We start from the raw sequence: 17,440 nt of genomic DNA, 5'->3' as shown, positions 1-17,440 counted from the left end.
TTATGGGTGTAAATGGTCAAGTCCTGACAGTTTCAGAATAAATCAAGGAAATTAATAAACTTGTTCTTAAAAGGTATGTAAGGAGTGAGCTTTAGAACACAGGCATTAACGGGATTTTCCAAACAGTCTAAGTCTACAGTATATTTGATAGACTTTATTGAAATTATTTGTTCCAATATGAAATGGTAAATTCTAAATGCCTATAATCCATATTCTTCAAAAGAAAATTCACTGTGCTATTATGAACCAGTATTAGTAATATGAATATTTTGTTAAGATTTTTTTATTAAAATTGAAAAAGTAAGCATTTATAGCATTTTTATATTTTAGCATTAAAAAAAATGTAAATGCCCAATTTCATGTGACAAAGAATGCACTGTTACAAAAGTAATTTTCAAGCTTTTAAACGCACCTGAAACCAAATAGAATTCATCCAAAAGACTAAAAAAAAAAAAAGTGGGCACTTTCTCAAAATTACAACGGTTTTTATATACTCTGTGCATGCACATGTATGCATGAGCAATTTTCTTTACAATTTATCTTTTTTACAGTTCTTAAGCAGACAAATCTAAACAGTTTAAACAGCTGAATCAAACTGTTTTCCTTTTGACTTAAGGTGAAATTTAAACTAAAAATTTGCTTTACATAGCCACAAACAAGCACCCAGAATTTGTTTTTAAATCTTACTCTCTGATGAACTACAATATCTGACAGAAGAATTTTAGACCTATTAATTGCTCTGCAACATTTAACACATACTGATTGTCTGTAGAAAAGGAAGTTAAGCCTCACTCACATATGTGTACTCTGAGAGTTTGATTATCTTAAAAGTGTACGAACTTGAACAATAGTGCTCAATACAAAACATGGCTGGTGGTGTTTCACAGTGTTACAATCTATCTAGCTACCAGAGCAGATATCCTAAGTAAAAGTCCTTATGTATCAGTGAAGGCTGTCTAAAATGCTTGGTAGAGGTTTAAAGACTGGCTTCTCTGAAAGATCAGGCTGCATGTTAGAGTTTAGCATTAACAAACTTGTAAATGTTTTATTATAAAAATGTTCCAATGTGTTCAGTTTTTGTAGGGAAAGACATACAGAACTAAATTACAACACACAAGAAATACGACATAAGAAAGAATGACCAAATTAAAATGACCTAATATAAATTCTTTGCTGATTGTAAATACAATTTTCTCAATTTAAAACTTGGTGAAGAGTTCCTTTGAGTGAGAAGTAGCTAGAAACATGAATGTTCAGTGAGAAGTGATGGAAAAGAGGGTTCTATGGATGTTTAGACTGAAGAACTCACACCCCTTGACAGGAGTTGCTCTGACATATCCAATGTGTTTGGGTCTTGTGGGTGCTGTGTCTTCAGTTAATACTATATGAAAGTGGAGTGGCCTTGAGGGCATTGTGTTAAGTGAAACAAATCTGAAAGGAAGACAATACTATATGATCTCATGTATTCGAACCTAAAAAGACTAAATCCGTTGATACAGCGAACAGACTGCGGGTTGCCAGAGTTGAGGTATGGAGAGTGGGTGAAATGGATGAACGTGGTTAAATGGTATAAACTTCCAGTTATAAGAAAAATAAGTCCTAGGAATGTAATGTCAGCATAGTGATGACAGTTAATAATACTGTATTATTACATATTTGAAAGTTACTTAAAAATTCTCATCGCAAGGAAAAACATTTTTAAAAACTATGTGAAGTGATAGATGTTAACTAAACTTACTGTAGTAACCATTTTGCAAGTATGTGTATATCTCAAATCATTACATTTTATACCTTAAACTATGTTATATGTCAACTATCTCAATAAAACTAGAAAAAAAATTTAAGTGATGTGACATTGTAATAGAGGAAAACTAGACAGTACTGAACTTACAGAGAATGGAAACTGCTGTAGATTCCAGAAAAACAATGATCCCTTTTTCTGCCAGGAGATAATGGTGATTCCTGATTTTAAACGGAAAAAGTTAGAAGTTCTAGGACCACAGAGCCAAAATTTTACAATTTTATGAAACCTCATGAATTGTTTAATCTTATTTTAATGGCAGCAAGGGTTAAAAATAAAGTACAACAGAACATAACTTTTAATCAAAACATGTTTTCTTTTATAATTTTCTTTATACCATGGGTTCCCCTTTTTAAATGAAAAAACATCAGATACTGTCAATGGAAAAAAGAATTTCCAAAGCTCTATACCTGTTAACTTTTTGAGGGAGTACCTACTGCACAAAGCAAGTATGTGGGTTATTTCATTCAAATCATGACAATCTGCAATTTAACAGTCAAGGTAATTAATTCTCCTTAGAATTTATAACAGTCTAATTTTTTTAAACAGAAACTGTTTATTTGGTCTTTTAAATGACAGGCACCCTTAGAGAATGTATTCCACCTATTCTTTAGACTGATACTAGGCTTTAGCTACAAGTATATAGCACCAAAATCCATTTTAATAATATCATTAATATTGATTTTAATACATATAATTTCATGTAGACAAACTGGAAAAATCAGAACTTCTGACAAATATGAACATAAAATTTTATAAAATGTGAAATTAAAAGCTTTTAAAAAAACAGCAATTTAAAAATGCAAAGAACAGTCTTTGCTTGGATAACGAGATAAGTCCATACTGGTTACACTACAGAAACTTAAATGTCTTAGAAGATCTTTGGTTTAAAAATCAAGACTATTTCACAATTCTATTATAAAATTTTAGCACTATATAGAAATATTGAAATTTACTAAAAGGATAAGAGGTGCCAGATTTTTTTTTTTTGAGAGATGCCAGATTTTTAAAGATCAAAGTAAACATCCATTTTCTCCCTTGTGTTACAATTTGTGAAAGATTTTCTGTATTCAGATAGATGAATGTTCACCTTTAGTTATTTATTAACAAATCTTTTCTTCCATTATATAATGAACTGTTGTAGCTCAGAACTGGAATGGTACAAGCACAACACTCAACTTCTTCATACTTTGATAAATAATAAATGAAAAGATATTACCCATAAGTCTAATACGGAATTCTAGGTGAGGCCCTACCTACCTATATTAAAAAAAAAAAAAAGACTTTTGTGAAGACAGGGTAACATACTTATCAATTCATTGACTACAGGGAAGGGCAAAAAAGGAAGCCTTGCTAAAAGTGTACTGGCAGCTCTGTACTCTTGCTCCATGCCAACTCCCCCCTCTGTTGGAACTGTGCAGTCTCTAAAAATCAAGTACATTCCCAAAGTCATTTATGAAAAAGGAGAGAGGGAGAGCCAGTGAGAGTGAGCTTGACTTGCTAACTTGAAAAAAAAAAAAAAATCTCCAGCACCCTATAACCAAAAGGGAATAGTGGAACAGTGCAAAGTCAATCTTTGGCCCCTTTCAAACACTGAATACTGATTCCAAAGAAACCCACACTCAGTCCTTATGAGGAGAGCTTTCACCTGTCAAGAAGGCTTATTTCTATAGCATACAGGGAGCCATCTAGCTCGAGACAAACTGACTAGTCCAAGACAAAGGAGCAGACATTTTATAATTTGGTTTCAAGAAGTTTAAAAAAAAAAAAAAGAAACATCTCTCCCCTATTCTGGAAAGAGATTCCTCCCTTTAGAAAAATCTCCCTGTAAGTGACACAGCCAGGCCTGAATTGTTCAGATTCCTTTGTGCCCTGTCCTCTAGCTGTACGGCCTCTGCCACTTCCTGCTCCCAGGACTGCCCTGGAACCTGGCATGAATACATGTCCACGTCATCTGTCACACTACTGGACCTGGAGTGGCCTGCCACCGCGCTACACTGTTCAACCACTCACTTTAATACTTTTAGTGATAGGAAGACATCTTGTTAGGAAAAACTACTTTTACACAGTATGGACCACAAAGTTCAAGATGAAACAGTTAATAAAAATTAGATTTATCAAGAATAGTCATTTTTCTTATTGGTTGGAAAATCTGTAGTAAGGGGTGATTGTATATCATCCAGACAACTCTGCACTGCATATAGGAACATCTCACTGTCCTGTGTAAACTCTTAATTTATACACAGGTCAGCTTCTAATTTACTTTACAGTAACCATCAATTTAAAGGATTGTTCTGCATGCTCCTGAGACTTAATCTCCACCATTTAATAAGTCTGATTTCATGTGTTTAACAACAGCTTTTTTTTTTTTAAACCTTGAATAACAGAGTTAGCTGTATGCCTTTTACAGGGAAGAAAATAGCTTTCCTACTCAGATTCTTTTTTTTTACTATGAACTTTCACAAAAATTTAATAATGCCCACATTATTAAAATGAAAGCCTATAATGAATTTAGACACAGCTACTTTTTAAACAAAGTGTGTAACCTAGCCAAGATGATGACTTTGTTTAAAAAAACTGTAGGTGCTGAGACACCTCAGACAGGTGCAGTGTTGGGGAGGCATAGGAGACTGCTTCCTCTCACCTGGAAACCTGCTTTGACTCTAAGACAGATGACCAAGTTTTAAGTCATCTGTTTTAAGATGTTGGCATTTTGCTTTTTGCAAGAAAGAAGTGTGTGTGTTCTAGAAAACATGGAAAAGTCTCCATGCCATGGAAGGAGGAAAGCTTTGAAGTGCCTTGTACCTAAGAAGTACGACAGCAGTTCTGACATCAGCAATGTCCCTTTTTGACTTAGAAAATATTGGTCCTTAAAATTTTCATATTATTCTACATAAATGACTTCCTAAACTTTTTTACAACTGTATTTTTTTTTAACCCAACTCATCACAAAACATTTAATTAAACTAAATTAAAATCAATTTTAGGAGAAATAATGCTTTAGTATACAAAATATCACCTACTATTGATTTTGCAGTTTGAAACTGGTAACAACCTTAAACTAGAAAAAAGATACATGTAATTAAAAAAAAAAATTTCCAGTCTTTTCCCTTCTACCTAGGAAAATTTTACATCTGATATCTGAAGACCTTTCAGCGTCTTCCAAATATGACAGGTTGGCAGACTTACTGGTGGTCTCCTTCAACTCGTCTCTTGCGAACTATGAGAAAAAGAAAGAATGTTAGAAATCCCTGTTAGGTTGTACAATGTTCATTTGCTTGTAACAAACAAGTTTCTGTGCAATCCAGTTAGAGTTGTAAAAAAATGGATTGTTCATTTGCAGTTCACACAGCCATTAAAATAAAAACTCATATCCTTTATTATTAAAATAAAAAACTCGTATCCTTTACTATGTTCACTTACCTGCTGAGAACTGAGGAGCTAAGCTCCCCTGTGCTTATACAACAGCAACATTAGAAATGCACAGTAGAATGGTCAGCAGTCACCTTCAACTCACTGTGCCTGTCTCATCCATGTATTAAAAAATTTTATACCTCCATTAAAAATGGTAACTTATATTAAATTTTGAAATCACACACAGGCAGCTGGGATTAGAAAGTATTAAAGGTAATTTGCATGCCCTTCTCGTTATTTCCTTAGTTTGTGAAAGAACATACCAAAAATACTTTTGAAAGTTTCAAAGGTAAGTGACTTGCTACTACTGCTCTCCAAATTTTCCTTCTCTTATCTCCTACAAAATGAGCCAGTTTGGGGCTCTGAGAATACAACAAATGCCAAGTAATGAAGATCCTAGACCCTAGTAATATGGTGGTGTCACCTCTGGCTACCATAAACTCGGGAGGTCAAAGTGGTTGACCCACAGTTAGCAGAGTACACAAAGGTGCACGTCTGAGGGTGCCCAGCCTAGGCATGGGCTGGAGACCCTGAGCTGCGAGGCCATGCTCGTTGGCAGCAGGGCGAAGTCTTCAGTCAGGATCTTGCTACCTTCTCTCTCACCTGTCAGCCACCAGAGAAGATCTGCTGAGAGCTGGCAGCTCAGGGCTCCTCAGCATTGGGCCAGTTCCTATTGCTGACTCCATTGTGTCAGCAACAGAGTGGGAACCTGCTGCTTTTTGTAGTGTGCTCTTTGGCAAGCAAGGCAACCTCTCTGAGCCTCAACTCATCCTCTGTAACAGGAGAATAGTGACACCTGAACCTCATGGCTGTGCAATTCAAGGCGGCTTGAAAGTGAAATTGCTCAGTCATGTCCGACTCTTTGCGACCCCATGGACTGTAGCCCACCAGGCTTCTCCATCCATGGGATTTTCCAGGCATGAGTACCGGAATGGATTGCCATTTCCTTCTCCAGGGGATCTTCCCGACCCAGGGATCAAACCCGGGTTTCCCGCATGGCAGGCAGATGCTTTACCCTCTGAACCGCCAGGGAAGCCCCAAGGCTGCTTAGTATCGTGTTAATATAGAAAGCATTCAGTGGGGTTAAGGAATGGTCCTGAGGCCAGCCATCTTTTCGGGGTGAGGAAAGCCAATTTAGCCTTTATAAAGTTAGAGGATCTGCAAGTACACATAACTGGTTTTGATACTCTTACCAGTAAGTTAAGTTCCTCTGTGTAAGTTACATGGTTGGCCTGTTAATTTCTATACTCTCTTCTGTGGAAAAAAGCAAGAAGGCACCTGCCTTTGTGCAGCCTGAACTGGCTGTTTTAACAGAGGAATGAAAAGCCAACAGGTGCACAGGCCTCCTGGCCAGGCTACAGGTCTTGCTCTCATGTCGTTCTGACTGCTGGCTTCTGTTCACTGAGCTTTAAGAGATGATACTGGACAATCAAGTGATGTGCATAAAAGCCTGTCCAGCTATTGGCTGGGCGCTGGCTAGAAAATGAAAACCAGGAGGGCTGCAGTTTCAGGTCCCCATGAACATTTATATACTTAATTTAACTGTGTGCACCTCAACTCTGATTTTAGCCCATGTTAACAAAGAACAAGTTTACTGAAATATTAGGGGAAGAAATCAAATGGAGAACTGAGTCTGCAAATACAAACTTAATTCATGTATATAGATATCTGAACCACACAGATATATCTGAAAGGCAAATCATATCATTCTTTAAAGTAGAACATTTCCAAGAAAATTTTGAATTGCAGTAGTGTTTGGATGTTATTGGCAGACCATTTCAGATGTTAAAATGCATGTTATTTTAAAAATGCACATTAAAAACAAGATCGATAGGACAGATAGAACAAAGTATAGAAAACTGATTACATAGTGAGTGTCAAGATAGGAATATAAGACAGAGTTCAATCAAATGTTGCACATACACCATATAACCTCTTTGCTGTTATAGCCGTGATACTTCTTAGCTGGAGAGATGGCAAGTAGGTAGGATTATTTCAATGAAAAGTTGAGACTAAGAAAACAATGAGAGAGGGAGACATTATCAACATCGGGACACTAAAGCTAGGATACAGCCCCATTTGCAAGCTGAAGGAAAATTATATGTCCCAGAGATGCTGTACAAGTTGTTAAGTTCTGTTCTCTGATATCGCTGCCCAGTTACCACATACTAGAATGCTTGTAAGAAAACAGTCTTTAGGCTTGCCATCTTGATCTACAGGCAGAAATCAAAGTGCAGGGTAAAAAGTAAAACCAGCTGAGGGTGCAGGGAAGATAGGTTGCTGTTGCTGTGAGCACACGACAGCAGAAGAAGATAGGCAGAGGGCCACTCCTGACCCCCGTTCCTCACTGGTGCCCACGTGTTATCTCAGCAATTCCTCCGTTCAGCCTACAGATGAGAGACTAATAAATTTGGCCCTATTCACAATTCTTTAGCAATTTCTTTCCAAAACCCACTCCACTAATGTAAGTTCTCCATACTTCATGATTAGTCAATTGCCAAGAAATCCTAACTGATTTCATTTCTTCTCCATCTCTAGAAGAGTAGTAAGAATCGTGTTTTTGAAGCATCATTTTAATCATGCACTCAGTGAGTGGCCTAAAATGGCTCTCAAATACCTCCACATAAATTCCAAACAAACCTAAGTTTCTGACCATGTAACTTTAGTGCCTCCTATCAGTATTCCCTCTTAATCCGCTGGCAGCATTTTATTTTCATTCTGTTAGCTTCAAATAGCAAGCACTTACGCAAAGTTTATTCTGGATTCTGCATCCTGTTATGAGAGTCAATTCTCAAAATCTGCAGGCTGTCTTCAGCATATAAATAACTTGCTTACTCCCAAATCTTAGCTTCTATCCATGCAATTCCTCACTCCAGGAATATCCTTATTCTCATTTCATGCCTGAGACCCGTGTCTGAAGCTCTGGTTTGGACCAGAATGAAACAGCGTGGGGAAGGCAGGTGGTTTGTCTAGAGAGCTACCAGCACAAAGCCGTTTGCCCTCAGCTTTGTGTCCAACCACAAGGCCTCCTCATCCTCTTACACACGCCTATGCACAACTCCTTAACTTCTCAGTGTTGACAGAAGGCAGCCCAGGAAACTGTTTTCATCTGTTCCCTGCATCTTCCATCTGCCAAAAGTCTTGCTCTGATATCAGGCCTTCCTTTCTGACAGAGATCTGGACAAAGCACCTGCCACAACATGCATGCAGAAGGGCACAACTGCTGAGCCTTGAGAGGCTGGCACCCCTTCCATGTGCAGGGCTGTACACATACAGGCCCTCGCTGTGCTGCTCCTGCCAGATGGCTGCTGGTACCTTCTCTAGGAGGGACATAGGTGACAGATGGCTAGGGCTACAAGGATGCTGGTGGGATCCCAGGAAAGCTAAGGTGGTTTCAGAGGAGAGAACGAATGGAGACACTCTCTCCATTTGTCCTCTCCATTCTTCCTCTCTGCTATCTCCCATTCTGGGAAAGTGTCCCAGGAAAGCTGTTTAGTTACGAGAAAATTCCACTTTGAGCAGGATTCAAATTCTACTACATTCTTTTTTACTTAATAAATCTTTATTAAGTACCTACTATTGTCAGACGTGGTTTTAAAGAAAGCTGTGGATTCAAAAGATACACATGGCCCCTGACCTTCAAAAGTTTAAAGTCTTAGAAAATAAAATAGATTATTAGAATGAAGTATAACCTAGTAAGTAAAAAACTAACTTTTTAGAACCAATAAGGTATATGTTCTTAAGGTTTTCTAACTGTGAAGTTCAGTTAGACTTGAGAAACACTGCTGTAAAACAAGGCAAAATTTAAATTCCTGAAATGTAAAAAATAGAAGGTAACTAACGAAGAAATACTAAATAATCAGCATACTTTCCAAACTACATCTGAAATAAACAACACACCAAATTTCCCTTAAAAAAAGAAAAGAGGCTAAAATCTGCTATGAGAAACTACAGTCATCAAAGAACAGAAAGTCTGAACTAATATTTTTCACAGTGATCTGGATTAAAGGTTTTTCTGCTCCAGAAATCTTTAAAAATGCAAACGCAAATATGGCTGAGGCCTAAAAGAACTGGATCACAGTGGAATGTGACTCCCTTTAAATAGATTGCCTGTCAGGTTCCATGCATGAGACAGGGCGCTCAGGGCTGGTACACTGGGACAACCCTGAGGGATGGGATAGGGAGGGAGGTGGAAGAGGGGTTCAGGATGGGGGACACCTGTACACCCATGGCTGATTCATATGAATGTATGGCAAAAAACACTACAATACTGTAAAGTAATTAGCCTCCATTTGAAATAAATAAATTAATTTTTTAAAAAGAAGTATTTTAATTCTCTGCATGTATTTAAAAAATATTTCAATGAGAAGTGTTAGTCACTTAGTCATGTCTCATTCTTTGCAACTCCATGGGCTGTAGCCTTCCAGGCTCCTCTGTCCATGGAATTCTCCAGGCAAGAATACTGGAGTGGGTAGCCATTCCCTTCTCCAAGGGATCTTCCCAACCCAGGGATCGAATTTGGGTCTCCCACTTTGCAGGCAAATTCTTTATGGTCTGAACTACCACGGAAGCCCCTTCAGTAAGAAACACCAAACTTAAAATTCAAAAACTGCAACTATTTTATATATCACCGTGTGAAACTGAATTTCTAAAAGGGTGAAACTTTCTGGTTTGATCAAAAGGGCAAAATTTTCCTATAATGTTGAAATCTTTGTTTTAATAGCTCCAAGAGGCAACTTATAACTGAAACAAAGTATCTGTTGTAGAAAACTATTTCATATTTCACTAAAAGCTACGAAGTAGGTTCTCATCCACTAACCTAAATAATCACTACAACTTCATTTAAACCGAACTCTCATTCAGTCAATATTAAAAGAACTTCAAATCCTGTGTAAAAACTTACTAAAAACAAAGTTCCTCCAATACATTAGCTTAATATTACTGTTCAGAATTTTGATTTCATACTAAGTATGTCTTACCTAAGTCATTGTTTTTTGTTATTGCATTAGCTGCCCTGGTTCGGGGTCCTTGCTGAGTAAACTGATATCCAAATTTAAGGATATTGGTATTTTCCTCAAGCATGTTGGCCATTTCCAATTCTACAGCTGTCCCCAGCTGCTGCCTCTGGAATAATTAGAAATAAAGAATAGTATTAATAAGCTAGTTCAAAATATAAGTCAAGTCTAAGACATTCATGTACATGCTGATTCTTTAAAAATATTTTCCCAATTCTTACAACATATAAGAGAAAAAAAAAAGTTTAGTGTATGATCATATAGACATCAAAAAAATGTGGATTATTACAATGAGATACCACTTCATACTCACTAGGATGATTATAATCAAAAAGATGGACAATAATATGTATTGGCAAGATATATGGAAAAATTAGGAGCCTCAGATAGGCTGGCAGGAATGTAAAATGGTGCAGCTATTATGAAAAACAATTTGGCTATTCCTCAAAAAGTGAAGTGCAGGGTTACCATGTAACCTAGCAATTACACTCCTAGGTATATACCCATGAGAAATGAAAACACATTCATAAGAATTTGCACCTGAATGCTCATAGCAACATATTTCTACAATCCAAAAAGTGGAAAGTATCCAAATATAATAGATTCTTCAACCATAAAAAAAGAATAGATACTGATAACACACTACCACATGAATAAGCCTCCAGAACATTTTGCTAAGTGAAAGAAAGCAGACACAATAGACTGCGTATTACATAACTTCACTTATATGAACTGTCCAAAACAGGCAAATGCATGGAGACAGAAAGTAGATCAGTGGCTGCCAGAGGCTGGTGGGAGAGGTGAATAGGAATTGACTGCTAGTGGGTTTGAACCTCTCTCTGGGGTGATGGAAGTGTTCTGGAGTTAGGCAGTGGTAATGGTTATACAACTCTATAAATTATATGGTATGTGAATTAAATTTCAATAAAAGATTGGAAACTGATTAAATAGTATTCTGGTTAAATTTGAAGATATAATTCTATCTTCATAATGTACAAAATTTATTTATGTTGAAGAATTGAGGGAGTCATTTACCACATATTTAAAAAAAATAACTGAAGTCACTTTTCAAATAAAATAAACTGAAGTATTTCAGTCAAATGTATATGTTGTTTTATTTTTAGTTAACTACACTCTGGATGGAAACATATGTGTTTCTCTACTTCTCTAAAGAAAAGTGCATCTGGCTCTGGGTGATCCAGCAATATCTTAGGGGGTCAGCACCCAATGTGGCTGGACAGAAGCTGTGCCCTCAGGGTACCCTGGATACTGGAGTTTTCTGTTTTTCATGAACTATTCTGTTCACCTCGTGTCTGGGACTGACATGTTATAGCCACAAAAAGGTTATTATGTGGCTATTGCTACCTAAGAACTGAAAACTTTGAGGCCAGACTGTCACCTTTAAGAATCCTTCTAGTTCAAAACCACTAGCGATCTCAATCCTCTACAGACCAACCAGAGAGAGCTGCTTGTATACCTTTCTATACATTAAGATTCTGGATGCCCCAAAAGTTCTCATCCCTTTCCAGGCCTTTGCCTTCCCAAGGGCTCCCTGGAAAGCCTTCCTTTTGCCTGCCTCCTGAGTCCCCAAGCTCTGCAGGGAGTGTGGGCTGCAGCTTCTTCAAAGCTGCTGCTGTAGACCACTGACCTGGTTGTCAATTTTCAGCTCCATCAGGGTTTCATTCTCTTTCAAAGCATCAATCAGTGCTAGAATCCCAACTCCTGTAATAAAGTTGGATTCCATATTTAAGCTCTTTAAATTTTTGTTCACTCTTAGCATATCTGCAAAAGCCTGGAAATTACAGAAAATAATTGGAGATTAGTTTGATAGCACCTGGTAAATAAACACTGAACAAGCCTGAAGAAATACATAAATCAATACAGCTGCCTTAATGTTTCTTATTAGATTGTTTAAGCTTGACAGGCCACCTCACAGATCTCATATGTATCTACTTTTCACGTGCACTTGGTCACAAACTTTAAATTTGTTGTCATGTGTAATTCTCTATTGGTAACACTCTCTACTGCTATTCATGCTTCTGCTTCTTGCTTCTTTCTCCCATGTTTCTCAGACTTTCTCTCAGTCTCTGTGTAGGAATAACTTCATCAATGTCTCTGGAACAAGTTTTCTTACTTGGGTCCTGCTGCAGCTAGGTTACAGTGAAGCCCAAATGAGGCGAAATTATGAACTAATTTCCAAAGCAAGAACTGAAAGGACACAAATAACTGGAACTGCTAGAGCACAAGAACTATGGAAAAGAAGGGCCTAACTAAATATTCACCACCTCAGAGAACAGTGTCTTCCATCTGGTTGCATTACAATTTCTCACAGGATGTGGCAGTGCTAGGCATTTGACCCAGTGCTTAATAAACACTATACTGAATAATTAACAAAGCCTGTTAAGTGAGCAGAGAGGAAAGAGAAGGGCTGGGGAGATGGGTAACAGAAGAATATGAATGTGAGATTATTAATACAGCCCTGCAGAGGGGTCAAAAGAAAGGCCAAACTCCAGAGAACATGGGGTAAGATCAAACTTAAAGTCGTTAAAGGCAACAGGGACAGCCACACTATAAAGAACTTGGGGCAGGTATCTATACTCCTGAACTTCCTATTAGCAACAACTGGCCATGTGACCTGAGGTAAATTCCTTATCCATCTATCCGTACCCACATTTATTAAAATGTTACCAATAGCCTATTTTTGATAGGCACTGCTCTATAGATTCTGAAGTAAAACACACAAGTCTCTACCTCATGGAACTTACATTTTAGTGGGGGGCCCAGATAATAAATAAGAAAGCAAAACATAATGTCAAATGGTAAAAAGGGCTATAGAGGAGGAAAAAAAGGCAAAGCAGGGTAGATGGGGAGTGCTGGGGGAAGAGCTGGCTTGCTATCTTATATACAGGGCTCAGGAAAGGCCGCCCCTGGAGGGGGACATCTGAGCAAGGACTCAAATAATTTAGGTGATGAAGTGAAACTATGTGGAGCATCTTTAGGGAAATAGGAGCAAGGAGGCTGTACAGCTGGAATAAAATGAAAGAAACAGCAAGAAAGGAGGTGAGTCTCCTCAGCTTAGGCCTTACTAGGCCACTGAAAGAATCTGATTTTTACTTAGTGAGACAGGGATCTGCTGGAGGCTTCTGAGTATAGGAATGAAATCATTTAAGTTTTAAGATTCACTTGTGATGCTGTATAAAGAGCTGGCTCTGGGACAGTAAGGTGGAAGCATGCAGTTAAGTTAGGAGGCCACTGCCATAATCCAGATTAGAGAAGACAGTGGCTTGGACCAGGGTGGTGGTGGTAAAGATGGTGAGAAGTGGCTGGATATAAAGGAAATATTTGAAGACAGAGTGGGATATACATTTAAGGTTGTGAGAAAGGGAAGTCACTCCATTATTATTATCCTGACTTGAGCAAATGAAAGAATGGCATTCCCATTTAGTGAGATAGGGAAGAGCGTGAGAGAGGCAGGTATGGGATGGAAGTCAGGAGTCTGGTTTGGGATTTCGGTCTGAGACGTCTGTTAGACATCCAAGTAAAGCTGTTAAGGAGAAGCTGAACATGGGTTTGGAGTTCAGGGGAGATAATAATGTTGGGAGTCACCGGCATACATGGATAATATATAGCAATGAAACAGAATGAGATCACCCAGAAAGTGAGTGTAGATGAAGAAAAAGAACAGGGACTAGGGCCAAGCTCTGAGCCGTTCAGAGGTTCAGATGCTGGGAAGATGAGAAGGAAACAGTTTAGGGACCAGAGGAAGAATGTCCAAGCAGGTAGGAGGAGAATGAAATGGATTGATACCCTCAAAGTCAAGAAGAAAAGGGTTTATATCATTGTCAAGTGGGACTTCCCCCAGAAATGCAAAACTGATTAAACATACAAAAATTAAGCAATGTAATATATATTAATTGAATAAAGGAGAAAAACCACATGATCACTTCAACAGACACATAAAAAGCATCGATAAAAATCCAACACTGTAGATCCATAAATGGAACCCTCTACAGGTTTAAAAGAATGATGTAGAACTTCATATGCTGATATGAAGAGACCTCTAAGATATACTAAAGTAAAAAATTTAGTTGCAGAACAGCTTACACTGCATGACTCCATTCGTGTTTAAAAATTTTCAAAGACGGGAAATACATGGAAAAAATAAATATAAAAGGATAGTAAATAACGTATTGCCTAACAGTGAGTAATCAGAAATTGAAAAGAGTAACAAAATTTTTTTAAACTGATACTTGCTTTTATTGACTGCTGAACATCATGGTTACTAACAGTAGCTCTTAGAACACAGAATTTTTTAAACTATACTAAAATTATTTATTTTTTATTGCAGTACAGTTAAATACATCTTTTTATAAAACCAGTTTAATCACCTTTGTAACATATCCTGGTATTGCACAGTCATAATTTCAATATTATTAGTCACAGCTTACTTACAATAGCAACAGGGTCATTGCTTCGGGTGGCTGCAAGACTGAAATATTTCACATGTGTGTTGGTTTCCAAAGCCTTCGCAAAATCTTTTAGGGTTGGAATTGGGATATTCTTGAAAGACGAAAATGTGAAACATTATTACATTTTAGTTTTCAGTAAATTCAGTCCAATAATCAAAAACATCTCTACTTTCTCTTTTGCTTAAAATGTACTCAGAAGTTATGTAACATATAACCCGCTGGCCTACAAATGAAAACTAACAACTCAGCCACCTCATCTCTTTGACTTTTCTAGTACGGTATATCTGCACAAACTGTTGGCATAGAGCAAAGCATACATCACTGCTTTACTAGCATGAGGTTAAAGAAAATTCTCACTATTCTCTTTTTAATTATTTGTATTATGAGTATTTAAAATGGTTCCATTTTTCTACAAAGAGAAAGATGTGGGAATCTACGTATAGTGATTTCTGAGGCAGATGACATACTGTTCTCAGTCACAAGCTGTAAGGTGTTAAGAGAGATTAACTTGAAATGAGGAAGAGACAGTTTTAGGAGACATCTGTTTTTCCTCTTAGTATCAAGACTTCAACTTCCTCTAGCCTGGTTATTTTCAGATCATTACTATTGATTTAGAGACCAAGATACATGAGAACTAAATTAAAAAAAAAAAAGATTAGTGATCAACTAGGCACATTAGCTTTTTCCAAGGCTGTCCTGCCTCCACTCACAGGAAGGAACACCCACAGAAAGAGCACAGAGGTCTAATTCCCTAGGGTCCTGTAATTTCCAGATGTTCTCTCTGCCTTCAATTCAGATAAATTAACATTTAAAATGAGGAATCTGTAACAAGGCTATTATGCAATGGCTAATAATACCTAAGAGATCATCTGAGTTTACTCTTTGGTAATTAATTATCCCTATGCTCTCCTAACTCATTTCTTCTTTCTTTAGTTCATGGAAGAGTTGCATTTTAAAAATTCCAGTAAGATCCTATAAAGCCCACTTCTGGGTGTGTAATCAAGAGAAATGAAAACACATATTCACACAAAAACTTGTATGTGAATGTGTATAGTGGCTTTATTTACAATTATCCCAAACTGGAAGCAACTCTTAAGTCTCTTAAGTCTATCAGCTGGTGAATGGACACACAAACCGTGGCACATCCAAAGAAATACTGCTCAGCAACAAAACAGCAAACCACTGAGACATGCAACAGCACGGATGACTCTCACAGCATTATGCTAAGCGAAGAAACCAGACTCAATGGCTACACACTATATGACTCCATTTATATGAAATTCTGCAGAAAGCAAAATGATAATGGAAAGAAAACAGATCCATGGTTGTCAGGGGCTGGAGCTGGTGGCAGGAATGATGACAAAGGGGTGTGACATGTTCTACATCTGATGGTGGTGGCGCAATTGTATGCATTTGCTTTCACTCACAGAAGTGCACACTAGACAGGGAGAAGTTCACAACATCTACATTATATTTCAAGGGACCTGATTAAAAAAACAAAAACTGAAAGACTAAAACGCTATTATAAGAGGGCAGTACTTCGGAAGCCCAAGACATATAGACATCTGCAGAGTTTATATTTCTATTAATATATGATAGCCTTTAAAAAGTAAATCAGAAAATACTGTTACATCTTAACTTCTAAAATTGAAGAAATCTCTGTTAGCATACTACTAGAAGTAAAAACTTCACCATTAAGTAGAAGGGATCAGCCTATATCAAAACTACCCAGCTCTCAGCCTAGATCAGACTGAGTCAAAGCAACTCAAAACAGTTTTCTGCCTGCTTATCACACCTACCTTTATATTATTCAAATTAACTTCAACAAGACAAGCATCATTTTCTTTAATCCTCTTTAAACTTTCTTCAACATTGGTTGGATTTGGGGGCTCATCGAATACTGGAAGAATCTTTTCCCCTTTTACCACATCTGCAGTAACAAATGGAAAGAGCAGGCATTTCACTGATTGACACTATTAGAATGAGAGCATATATTAACTTGGAAACACATAGCACAAACACACACACACATTCAGTAGAACTAATTTATAAGTTTTTCCCCCCAAATTTCTAAAAGAATTTATGTGCTGACATACAAAGCACTGAAATAAAATTTTACTGAATATAAGTACCAAACATAATTCAACATTTAATTTGTTTGCAATGTATCAGCCTTCAATAATGAGTATTTTCACTGCCTCTTACTTCCTGGTGTATTACAAGATATCTTTATCACAAAAGTATAATTGCTGATACAAGCTGACACAAATGGTGATCCCATTTACTTTTAGCAATGTTCAAGATAAAGTTCTAATATGACAAAATCTTAACAACTGTTAAGAAATTAAGAAGAACTGAAAAAAAATGACAACCAAATGCAATGTGTGACCCTTCTGGATCCTGATTTGAATAAACCAGCTGTGTAATGATATTTTTGAGAGAATACGGAAAATCTGAACATGGACTGGTTATTGGATGACATGAAAGAATTGCTCAAAATCTTTAAGTTTGATAATGGCATTGTGGTTATGTTACAAGAAGAGCCTTTGTGAGAGACACATATGGAAATGGGTGAAGTAATATAAACAAATAGAATTTGCTTTAAAATATTTCAGGGAACAAAGCAGAACGGATGGGAAGGAGGCAGTCAGTGGACGAAACACAGCTGGCAAGATGTGAAAAACAGTTGAAGCAGGATAATGGATATGTTATTCCCTCTTTTATTATGTATGCTTGAACAT

General features: G+C 37.2%; 1 protein-coding gene across 1 annotated transcript in view; it reads right to left on the bottom strand.

Annotated features, from left to right (window-relative positions):
- Positions 1-96: 96 nt before the first annotated feature.
- Positions 97-17,440, bottom strand: part of TMOD3 (tropomodulin 3) — a 98,667-nt gene continuing 81,323 nt past the window's right edge. The window contains exons 6-10 of the mRNA XM_068962602.1: positions 16,499-16,629; positions 14,683-14,790; positions 11,879-12,022; positions 10,195-10,339; positions 97-5,021 (exon numbers count right to left, since the gene is read on the bottom strand). Coding sequence (XP_068818703.1) covers positions 4,987-5,021; positions 10,195-10,339; positions 11,879-12,022; positions 14,683-14,790; positions 16,499-16,629 — 563 coding nt within the window. The 3' untranslated portion in view covers positions 97-4,986. The remainder of the gene's footprint in view (positions 5,022-10,194; positions 10,340-11,878; positions 12,023-14,682; positions 14,791-16,498; positions 16,630-17,440) is intronic.

This window comes from Capricornis sumatraensis, chromosome 2 (assembly GCF_032405125.1).
Source record: "Capricornis sumatraensis isolate serow.1 chromosome 2, serow.2, whole genome shotgun sequence".
NCBI classification, from domain to species: domain Eukaryota; kingdom Metazoa; phylum Chordata; class Mammalia; order Artiodactyla; family Bovidae; genus Capricornis; species Capricornis sumatraensis.
This window is presented reverse-complemented; position numbering and strand designations above follow the sequence as displayed.